General features: G+C 36.4%; 2 protein-coding genes across 2 annotated transcripts; one reads left to right on the top strand and one right to left on the bottom strand.

Moving 5' to 3' along the window:
- The first annotated feature begins 756 nt into the window (after positions 1–756).
- Positions 757–2,889, top strand: LOC134741096 (mediator of RNA polymerase II transcription subunit 11). Its single transcript, XM_063673866.1, has 2 exons — positions 757–912; positions 1,004–2,889. The coding sequence occupies exons 1-2, from the start codon at positions 837–839 to the stop codon at positions 1,333–1,335; spliced, it is 408 nt and encodes a 135-aa protein (XP_063529936.1). The 5' UTR covers positions 757–836; the 3' UTR covers positions 1,336–2,889.
- A 3,497-nt stretch (positions 2,890–6,386) lies between these two features.
- LOC134741089 (protein slowmo) lies at positions 6,387–10,270 on the bottom strand. The gene is made up of 4 exons (XM_063673858.1): positions 10,101–10,270; positions 9,854–10,019; positions 9,087–9,281; positions 6,387–7,463 (listed from the first exon to the last, which is right to left on the bottom strand). The coding sequence occupies exons 1-4, from the start codon at positions 10,130–10,132 to the stop codon at positions 7,170–7,172; spliced, it is 687 nt and encodes a 228-aa protein (XP_063529928.1). The 5' UTR covers positions 10,133–10,270; the 3' UTR covers positions 6,387–7,169.
- Positions 10,271–12,586: the final 2,316 nt, after the last annotated feature.

The following is a 12,586-nucleotide window of genomic DNA, read 5'->3' as shown; positions in this document are numbered from 1 at the left end:
TTTACACCTTTCTCTTAACGCAATATGTGTGAATAACATCGTAAAAATACGTTACACTCAAAGCAATGTAGAATCAAACGATTTCAATAAAAATATCACAATTATTCTCAGCAATTATTTACGCAAATTAACAAAACATTATTTGTAAAATTATCCGCCCAAATTACGTAGGTTGTTTGTGGTAATATGTCAGCTACTCAGACGAGTCTGAGGTCAGCCGTTTTTAATCTTCTTCTTAATTTAGCTGCATAACAATCATGTTAGGGATACCACATGAAAATATCATAATTTTATGGGTAATTTTGACCTCGAAGTTTTTTCGTATTTCTAATACCAAAAAATAAAATAAACAAATGTTGTGAAGATTAAATGTGGTGTACATTAATTGGTGTGAATAATGTGATTGTGATTTCATAAAATTAAAACTCATAATACATTTTATTTTATGTTTTATTTACTAAACATGTTTAGTTTTGTACCACCTGCGCGAATTATAGGAGGTATTTCATTGTTCATACGCCTAAAAAGAACGGCCCATTGACATTTTAATCAACAATTTTAATACCGTCAAACTTTGCCTCCAGGGTAATCGCCCTAACGTGATATCAAATATTGGGGTAATTTTTACCAATATGGTATCCTCACGTTTATGACGTCATCTATGTCTATCCCTTACGGGCGCACGCGGTAGGCCGCAATGGCCGCATCCATGTAATGCTAGGTCTATGGGTCAAGTCAAGTCAAGCTCTATAAACGAGAGGATAATGAAGCAGTGATATTTTTTTGGAAAAGAGAATAATTGTTTCTAAAATAATTTGAACACAAAAACGTTAAGCATGGCTGGCCCGATGGAAAGAATTACGGTTCTCGACGATATTGAAAAAGAAATTATTACATGTTTACAGTGTGCAGGTAATACTTGTTGCTATATTATAGTCTAGCAAATCATTGAGATTATCAAGTGGAAATACTAATAGATACCGTATTTTTCCAAATTTTACAGCACAAGCTCTTCTCGAACTAGGCAAAGAGAAATCTAGTCAAAAGCAGGCAGAGTCCAACACATCTCAATTTCTTAGGACCCTAAGCCAGGTTGAGAGCAAGTTAAGTGATCAGATCAACTATCTGACGCAAGTGTCCACCGGTCAGCCGCACGAGGGCTCGGGTTACGCGTCACAGAAAGTACTGCAGATGGCGTGGCACCGGCTGGAGCATGTGCGCTCCTGGGTCAACGAACTGGACCGTCTGAAGGCTTCACATTTAGCGGCCAGCAGTAGGAGTGTAACTAGCAACGTCCCCAATGGAAATATGACTAACTCTGGAACAAGCACATGATTACAGTGTTACAACATTTTTCAGTAAATCATCCATCTGTACCTAAAATCCTGGAGAATTATACATACAGTGGATTGATACATTGTCAGTGAAAGGACTATGTAACATAAAATATATTATTAAACATTGACTTGTGTAAACACTAATCATATTGATAGTAGTATAGCAATAAAGGTTGGAAAGCATGTGCTATTAACATGTTCAGTTGAGCCACAGAATAAATAATAGTACTACCGTACAGAAGGGAAACTTCCTGCAAAACTGAAGTTTGACAGCGGTTCAGGGACGAATCATGCTGTCCCTTTCTAATATATGGCACTACCCATATAAACCAATCCAAGATAGTGAAAATGCAGCCAGTATAGTGAAATAATAATGTACCCCGTTTTCAAGATTTGTTTAGGTCTAGGTTTCGTATTGTACCATATGTATCTTACTGTACTTCAGTAATAAATTAGAGCTAATAATGGTGTGTAGTTAAAAATATTTAGCCTCCTAAGGCCCAAGGTCCTACCATAGTACATCTTCATTTCGATGAAATTGCGCTTGTTAAGGTAACAGAAGACATTAGGCGGGGCATGGAGAATCAAATGGTCACGGTCCTTATTCTTATTGACTTCTCTAACGCATTTAATACCGTTGACCATGACATTCTCCTTGCCTTGCTCAAACATATCAGTGTCTCTGAAACAGCCCTTAACTGGATTGCTGCCTACTTGCGGGGGCGCCAGCAGGCAGTTCGAGTCAACCGGACTTTGTCTGACTGGTGTGATCTGGCAACTGGCGTGCCTCAAGGAGGTATCTTATCTCCACTTCTTTTTTCCACTTTTATCAATTTTATTACACCTGACCTTCGCTCTTCCTACCATCTGTATGCTGACGACTTGCAACTCTACGATCAGTGCTCCGTGACTGACCTCCCAACTTGCATTGGTAAACTTAACCTGGACCTTTTGCATATCCAGCAGTGGTCTGAGAGGTTTGGCCTCTTTGTAAATCCGTCAAAGTGTCAGGCTATTGTTATAGGTAGTTCCAGACAGCTTGCAAAACTAGACTTGGACGCACTTGCACCTGTAAGCTTTAACGGCTCCCCAATAAGATTTAGTCAGAGCGTTAAAGACTTGGGTGTTCTTTTTGACAATACCCTGAGTTGGAGGGCACAGGTTACTGAAATCAGCCGTAAGGTCATGGGCTCACTTCATTCTCTCAACAAACTGAAACACTTTTTACCGATCAAAACTAAAGTTGCATTAATGAACACCCTTATACTGCCCATTATTGATTATGGTGATGTTTGTTATCCGGACTTAAACGAAGAGCTTCTCGACAAATTGGATCGCCTGATGAATAACTGCATTCGCTTCATTTTTTGCCTCCGCAAATATGATCACATTTCTTCCTTTCGCTCTCAGCTTGGCTGGCTTCCAATTCGACAACGTCGCAATATTCGCTTGCTTTCCACTCTCTTTTCTGTGCTTAACGATCCACACTCTCCTGAGTACCTCAAATCCTTATTTCAATACTACGGCATTTCTCGCGACCGCCAACTTCGCTCTTCTGGCAATATGTCTCTGTCCATCCCTTTTCACCGAACCGGGTTCATGTCGTATTCGTTCACTGTGCAGGTGGCGCGCCTTTGGAACGGACTTCCTTTTAACATAAAAAATGCGCCAAATAAGTTCGCGTTCAAAAAATCCTTACGTGCTTTCTATGCTAGCGGAAAGAAAGTTTCTTAGTGTATTTTTATTAGTTTCATAATGAGTCTCGTCGTTATTTATATATATATTATATATGTATATTATATTTGTATATATATGTGATTATATGTTATTTTTATTTTATTTTTGCTGTTGTATTTGTAGCACCGCCCACAATTTCTCTGCTTAGCCTTAAGGTTGACTGGTAGAGAATGCCTTATGGCATTAAGTCCGCCTTTTGTACTGTAAGGTTTTCTTTTGTGCAATAAAGATTAAATAAATAAATAAATTTAAATCATATTCAATTGGAACAGTTGCTTTTGCTGTTTCGTAAAATTTTCCAACAGCACAAAATCAACTCTTAATTCCATAGGTTCAAATTTCAGTGGCAAATTTTGGATTTTTCAATTGTATGGCTGGGCCTTAGGAGGATAAGCCTAGAAAACAAGACTTAGTAGTGGAGTAGAAATTATTTGTAGCTCTGGGCCATTGTAACATGAGAATTGTTTGTATTTTATGAGCCTCGTAACCTGCAATTGTTGTATTTCTCTTTCTAACAAATTTGTTAGACAGAGAGGCAAACAAGAGTATACAGGTTACAGCCCTTTATAAAACGCCACCCCTGTTGTTTTTCATGTATTTGGTAGGTACTGAAGCAACTTGTTCCATACTTTTGATGTTGGTGTTGCATGGACTTGCTGTGTGAGAAACTGGTAAGCAATAGCATACCTATCAATATGAAAGATCATATGTTAGGCTAGGTACACACGGCGGTTTTTTTTCCATGTAAATTTTGCTGTCACTACGATATTCGATAAAATCTCGTATACGCTATACGGGAAAAATGTACGCCGTGTGAATCTATCACCCTTATACGACAAGAAAGAACTTTAGAACTTGATCTAAGACTGGCAGCTTTAATACTATATCACACGATGTTATACATATAACTGCAAGTGTGGGAGCACCATTAAACAGAAATGAACTTATAAATATTGTATAGGTGTTAGTATTGATTGGTCAATTCTGTGTTTAGTAACTGTCTAACTGGTAAGTTTAAATGAAAAATAAACAACTAAAAGTATCCATTCTATATTTTGATTAATTAGACAAATATGATAAATAAATAAATAACCTTCGGTTATTCTGAAAATCACCCATAATTCTGTTACAGATTATTTTTGTTGGTACTAACCTAATACACTTTATGTTAACTAACCCTTGAAGCAAGAATGAAGTTTGTTGCCGACAAAAAACATCGTTTTTATGGTTGGTATATGCTGCTAGAGTACCTACCTTTGATATTTTAAATACCTAAAGGTCCTAAAGTATTATAGGCAAAGACCTATGTAACTCCGTATAAGATGAATACAGTCTAAGGAACAAACGTGCCTCGGAAATCAAGAAAAGTTTATTCTTGGACAGATGGCGTTGACGGTTTCGTTTGTTATTTAACAATTTTAACACATCAGTGAAAGAACATGGGTCAAAATCATATAAAAATAAAAAATCATTTATCTATATATTTATACTCATTTTTGGGGCATTTTTTTTACATTTTCATTTTTAGTTTTAATCGTGTGTCGATAGATGGCAGTAAATTTACTATGACAGTAACCCTCTATCCTATATATTCTCTTTGGTATAGGATATTCACGCTTATAGCAAAGAAAATGGATGGTAGGGTAAAGTCTTCCATCTTCTCAAATGAATTTTTCGTCAACGAAGTACGGTAATCTGTTAAACAAAAGCCAATGTCTCTTAAGCGAGCGGTTGGCCATTGTGTGTGAGCGCCGCACGCGCCAGATTACCGTCTTAGACGAAAAAGTCATTTGAGATGATGCAGACCATACCTACCTATTTACCATTCTTCTATGTCTACTGCTATACATATATTATACTCTTTGGTCTACTGTCGATCGAAGGGAAGATCCAAAGTAGAACCAATTTATATAATTTAAAGGCCTTTGCAATGTCAATTGCAATAAGTATCAGTTCAATGAACGTTCGTCACTCGATGCCAATTGCTGCTGAATCTTATCTCGGGTGATACGACACATACAAATATCAATTCCTCACGTGCTTGCTCACGTTTTGCCACGTCACGTTATGCGAAGTTAATGTACAGTCGCCATCAGATATATCGGAGCGGCCGAGGTGCTCAAATATCTAAACACGCACTTTAACGCCTTGACAATAGAGGCGTGTTCAGATATTTGTGAGCATCTTGGCCGCTCCGATATTTCTGATGGCGACTGTACATACAACACTTCAATGACACATTCATCAAAATAAAATTGGTCCAGTCCAGTCGTTTTTGACACACTCCCCGCACTATGAAGAGATTGAAGAGTTTACGAAGAGAACGAGTTCACCTTCACCACACACATGATAATTTACATGTAAAATGCTACGCCGTGAAAAACACTAAGTACCGAGTTAATTTTTAGGGTTCCGTACCCAAAGGGTAAAAACGGGTATTAGGTACTTAAGACTCCACTGTCCGTCTGTCTGTCACTAGGCTGTATCACATGAACCGTGACAGCTAGACAGTTGAAATTTTCACTGATGATGTATTTCTGTTGCCGCTATAACAACAAATAGGTACTAAAAACAAAATAAAAATTTAAGTGGGGCTCCCATATACAACAGACGTGATTTTAATGTAATGGTATGGAACGGGTTCGATACTTATACTTAGGCCAGGATTACACTCGTAAGTTTTACTTACGTAAGTAGGGACACAGCTATACTACAGAATGAGATATGAATATCGTTATCTCATTCCAGCAAATAGCTTTGTCCCTACTTACGTAAGTAAAACTTACGAGTGTAGTCCTGGCCTTACTAAATTGTATTAATACGTAGAGCACCTGTGTTGTCTGTGGCCGTGAATAAATTGTATTGTCCATCCACAATCCATGAAATAATGTTTTATCCATAGTTTTATCATTTAAATTCTTTTAACCTTTTCGACGCCGTGTCGAACAAAAATGCAGTCATCCCACCATCCAGACGCCACGTCACCGAAGTGTCAAAACTGAAATTGAACTTTATGCATAAGCATGTAGGTCTATGTTGCTCTGTGGTCTATGACCGATTAATAGGTCTTTGGCGTTGAACCTACGGTGCGTTATATTGGTCATTGGCGTCCAAACGGTTAAGTATAGCTGAGGTAGTGTTTTTAACGAACTGTCTGTACCTACACTCGTCGAATTTATGTTGCGCGAGTGACTAAAAACACGTGAGTGTAACCGCTAAGTTAGTTAATGTCTGTACACTATACAGTCACCTGCAATAATATCTATGCTGCCCTTTATAATATTGGGGTATGTAAGTATAATAAATAATTGGTGCCGATATAAATATTCATGAATTTATTATAACCAAAATGTAGGTATCTATAATAATTATCAGCATTAACTTTGCATTGTGTCACAATAGTTATAGTCCGTAAAAAAACCTTGTGTAACACTCTTTCAACAAAAACAAAACATCCATTTAAATAAATTATTTACAGTATGCTAACATTTATATTGTTTCAAGTGACTATTATCAAGATAAATGGAATTACCCTTTGTACCTAGTGACATGGAATTAAAGAACTATCTACATTAGAGGTGGCATGTTATAGCTGGCAGCACCCATTCTTTTTCACACTAGAATATAGTTTAATAAGAAACAGTGCCCTATGCCTTGTGACAAAACTTAAACCTACCATACCTCAGGAATAAAAAGCTGAAGCTAACATACAGATAGGTATACTGATACATGTAGAACACACCATTCAGCACACAGATTATCATATAATTTACATATATTATTATACTTGTGTAACGATTCCACAACAATAAAATGTAATTGCATCAGCCAACAAACTTACATTATTTAAATCTTTAATGCAAATGGTGTTTTCTCTTACAATCCCTTGGTCAGTTTGTAATCAAATCAAAATATCTATACCAACATCTTTTGATTAGACTGTTGAGAACTCTGCACGCCTAGTAGTCACCTATAATGTTAAACTACTGTTGTATTAAATAAATACACATTACAATACAAATGATAATAAATTAGCATGAGTCATTTTGTAGTGTTTTCAAAATTGAACTAAAGGGGGTCCCTTCACTCCTCTTTTCAGCTGCGTTGGTTAGCATTTGCTTTGGTGAAGTTTTCGATATCATCTAGAGACCTTTTTGCCTTGGATGAAATATCATCCATAGATCTCCGTGCAGTGGATGTAATGTCATCAAGTGACTTCTTTGTCTGTGACAGCAGCTCATCGGTGCTCTTGCAGGCTGTGCTGGCCAGTTCCTTTATCTCTGAGTCAAATTTGCCTATTACCCATTCAATAGCTTGTCTTCCTTTTCCTGCATTCAGTGATATTTTGTTTGCCAGAAGATCTTCCATGTAGCTACTCAGTGGAACACCCTGAAAAAAAAAAAACATTTATTTTAAGCTTTATTAACAAGTTTGGGAACAAATCAAATTATTTTATTAAATATTTTGATTTGTATTTTTCAAGTAGTCACACAGTTATAAATAAATTGAAAACTGTAATAGATGTCATATATTAAAGAAAAAGTGACGGAGCCCTCCAGTGGTGAAAGCCGGATTCGAACCGGCGTCTTTAGCTATCGCGGCTAACGCCATGAACCCCTAGGCCACCTCGCCACCGCGTGCCGAGGCCTAGGGGTTCATGGCGTTAGCCGCGATAGCTAGACATCTATTACAGTTTTTAAGCTTTATTGATCAGTTGGTCACACTATAAAAAACTATGGATACTAATGGCCTCCTAGCCTAGTTGGTAGTGGCAGGGTCACTATGAAGCAGGAGGTGCAGGGTTCGAATCCCGTTCAGGCCATTTATTTGTGTGTTAATCACAAATATTTGTTCCTGAGTTATGGATGTTTCCTATGTATTTAAGTATTTATCTATATTTATGTACTATATATATCGTCGTCTAGTGGCAACAACACTAGCCTTATTGAGCTTACTGTGGGAATAGCTTGATTTGTATAAGATTGTCCCATATTTTTTATTTATTTTATTTATACTGAGGTATACTGTAGTTTTTTTTAATAAAAATGCTATTTTAATCAAGCTTCGATCCCAAAAAATATGCCTCAAATGCCACTAAAAGAAGGATACTGACAAAAATTAACTAAATAAAAATTCTAAGATGTTCCTCTTTAAGCTTTTGTTAGATATAATTGATATGAATCAGAGAGAGAGAGAGAGAGAGAGATAGAAAGATCCATCCTTGACAGTTAAGGGTTATGTCACAAACCAAAAAGGTACATGACTCGGCCACCACTGCCTAAACTCCGAATAAAAGGTACATGACTCTGCCACCATTGCCTAAACTCCGAATAAGAGTAAAACATAGTGTAGTAACACTGGCCTTAATTATTCCGCCCATATTCAATGTTAACATTTTGAACACCCAAACACCCAGAAAGTTATCATTTAACCCCTGGAGCACCCGAGTTTCACAGTAGTATGGAACTCCTATACTAGCTACTGACACATGCGTTGTAGGGCGCTCCAGGGATTAAATTGTGACAATATTTTGACATATAAAACATATGATACCTGCAACCACATGGCCACATGGGCACAAATGGCTTTTAAGGATACTTTTTTATTTAAAAAGTCTAATCTCAAATATAAATTTTGAGATGTGGCCGTATTGCAGGCACCATACCCTATATACTTCTAATGATAAAATAGTGTTTTACTTCCTAAATGGACCTAACAGACTGATACAAATAATAGGCTTGTGGCTATAAACAAGCAAAAAATTTGTTTTATATTTAAACAATGTGTATACTTTATACAATTTGACAAACTGAAGATACCATACATAGATGTATCTATTTTTATAATTATCACATGCTTGGCACAATATGAGAAATTCTACAACTGTACTCACCATTTCCTGTCTATCTGTAAGAACTTATTTCTGGCACTAATAAGCATGCACCAAGTGCATGCTTTCCAAAATCAAATGATACTTTTGAATCTACCCTCTGAATACTAGGCAATACTTACTTGGACTGTGACCACTGCCTCCTGTGTGAGGAGTGTTTTGGAGGTATCAGTGGGATGTGGCGTGTATCTCACTGTTTCATCCACAGCTATGTAATGGCAGAATGTTAAATTTCTTGTTTTGAGTGTCATTTGCCTCTGATTGGGATTGACTTCAGATTGTTCACTGGCATAGCATATTTTAGCCGTTCCTATGATCTAAAACGAAAAATAAATCTAGATTGTGGAATACTATCACATAGGTTCAACAGTTATAAGTTAAGGTGTTTTTGATCAATTGTTTTTACATAAAAATACATAGTGCATCTACACAACACACACTACACACACACACTATAACTACAGGGTCTAAAATTTTGAAAAATATACACTAAATAGTGCTTTACTTGTAGATGTCAGGAAAACCTAATAGAAATGTGAAGTCAAGCGTGAGCCGGACTTAATTACTTCGTTTTTGATCCGACCCCTATGGGTTTTTTATTTTAGACATTTCACTCACATTTCACATAAAAAAAATACATTGTTAAAAATTGTGTAAGTAATGTAAAGTTAGACTCGCGTTCCAAGGGTTCCGCTTGGAACGCGAGTCTAACTCGCACTTGGCCTGTTTTTTTACTACTTATTGGTATAAATATAAATAAACTATATTAAGTATCCAGACTTAAATTAGATTAACATTGAATAATACAACTATTATTCTTTAAATGTGAACAAAAAGGTAACTAATCACTATCACATAATCTTGAAAAAGGATATTAAAAATAGATTACCGCTTGCGCCCATCGGGGAAAAAACCACTTGGAGCTGACAAGTCTGTGAGTGTGCAGTACCCCATTAACCACTCGCCTCTCGACCACATCCGTTCCTATGACGGCTGGATTCATAGGATTGGGATATTTGCGCCATGCTGCTTGAGCAACAGTCTCCCATGGATGGCTAAAATAAAACAAAATTTTACAATACATAAATAATAAAGAAACAAAATAATGGAAAAATGACAGATTGCGTCATAGTTACTTGAAAGTGTGTTCTGATGTCCAAATCTTCATTGTTATATTAGATTTATTCAATCCTTTGTATTGTAATTCCGAGTTGATGACCTTCTCATTTGATTTTAGTTATTTTCCATTTCTTATCTTCTCTTACTATACTACCACACACACTAAGCACTGACTTGAAGGCTCTTGTCTTGCGAGCGTATCGTCAGTTCGTCACCACTATCGTGATATTCGTCGTGATATCGTCAGTCAAAATGGCATTCATTCATTCAAGAATGGAAGGTATTAGTAAGGATACATATCTTAAGTCCGGTTACATTAGCGTGTGGGCCACGTACGAACCGAGCAAGAGCCGAGCCGCGAGCCGCACGCGAATGTTTTGTTTAGATGAAATTCCACCAAAACTTATTAAATACTGTTATAAGGAACTAACGGAACCTTTAAGACTTTTAATAAACCAATCTTTTAACGACGGAGTATTTCCAGATCTGCTAAAAGTCTCAAAAATCGTGCCAATTCTCAAGCCGGGTGGTGAGAAAACTAATCTGAACCAATATAGGCCTATTGCCCTTTTACCGTCTATTTCTAAAATATTTGAAAAGTTAATGTCAAACCGTGTATACAAATTTTTTGAAAAATATAATATTCTAGATAATAACCAATATGGATTCAGATGTAAGCGATCCACCGGCCTTGCTGTGTATAATTATATACAAGATGCCTTAAATTGCATAAATAATAAACAATACGGCGTCGGATTGTTATTAGACATGACCAAAGCCTATGATCGCGTCTCCCACCAGATATTACTTAACAAACTATATGGCATGGGAATTCGCGGAAACGCACATGAATGGTTCAAATCTTACCTTTATAACCGTAGACAATATGTACAATTAGAACACTTAGACAATAATACAGGAGAAACGCGTATAATTACCTCAGAAATACGGCACACGACTTGCTCAATACCGCAAGGAAGTGTAACAGGATGCCTTCTGTTTATAGCATACATAAACGACTTGCCAAAAATTTTGAACACATCATGCGTTATGTTTGCTGATGACGTCTCAATATTACTGAACTGTACAAATAGTGTAGAATGCAATACTCGCCTTTTGGAGTCTCTCAACACAGTTACTGACTGGCTCCACGAACATAACCTCGATATAAACTTGAATAAAACGAAAATAATACAATTTAAACCAAACCAAAAAAACCCGCTGCATATAAATTTACAAATTGATAATGATAAAACCATCGAAGAAGTAGATGAGTGCAAACTATTGGGTATAACACTAGACTCAAGTATTAACTGGAAATCGCACATACAAGATATAAAATCCAAACTGGCTAGGTTCATCTACGCATTAAGTATATTAAAGATTAATACGAACATTGAGACCGCTAAATCCGCATACTTCGCATATGCGTACGCATGGCTACGGTATGGTGTTATTCTGTGGGGAGAAAGCACCGATGTGCATCAACTGTTCGTTATGCAGAAAAAATGCATTCGTATCCTAACAAATACGCGCGTACCAAACAGCTGCCGCTCATGTTTCAAACAACTGAAAATACTAACACTACCCTCCATTTATATAATGGAGGCGGCATTTTTTGTAAAAAGTCACCTTCAGTTGTTTGAGATAAAAAAACTGTCAAGACCAAATCGCAAACCTGTCGTTCCCCAACTATTATTGCCACCCTCCAAATTAGCTATGGTAAGAAACGGCCCTTACTGTCGATGTGTGCGTGTAATGAATAAAGTGCTTGGTTTTCTGAATCTAGAAGTTAGCGATAAATTATTTAAGAAACAGTTAAAGGAAATGTTATTAGAAAAATGTTACTATTCAATGGATGAATTTTTTTAATGATGAAAGTCTGGATAATGCGAAATGATTAAATTGTTTATGAATTTTATGATAACTATTAATAATTTATTGTTAAATTTCATTCGAGTATGAGTATGACTATAATTTATGATTATTAATGATTAACGCATGAATTAGTTTTATCTTATTATTATTGTTTTTTTTTTTTTTTGACAATTCTATTTTATTTAAAGTTTATATAAGAAATTAAAACTAGGTATAAGTTCAAAATAAGTAGTTTAAGATCCAATATTGTACACCCTAGCAGGGTATCATGTACCGACTTGACCAATATGTAAGACCAGTATGTACAAATGAACATGATTACAATGGAATAAATGATATGATATGATATATGATATGATATGTAAACGGCTTTAAATGCCCTACACACTTAGAGTGGGCGCCGCAGATATGCATGTGGATATGCGTAATCGACTCCATACTCGCGTTCGCGACTTCGCGCCGCGAGAGTGGAGTGGGCTTTGGCAGAATCAGAAGTTCAGCTGTCAGCTATGAATAATATATAGTTGGTCAAACCAAATTGTCAGTAAATAAAAACAAAAAAAAACTATACTCATCCTTTTCTTTTGGGTGCTAGTACTAGTGTAAGACAAAGATAGTATAATTT

The sequence above is a fragment of the Cydia strobilella genome, chromosome 4 (assembly GCF_947568885.1).
Source record: "Cydia strobilella chromosome 4, ilCydStro3.1, whole genome shotgun sequence".
Taxonomy (NCBI): Eukaryota; Metazoa; Arthropoda; class Insecta; order Lepidoptera; family Tortricidae; genus Cydia; species Cydia strobilella.
Note: the sequence above shows the minus strand (reverse complement) of the source record. Positions and strands in the feature narration are given on the sequence as shown.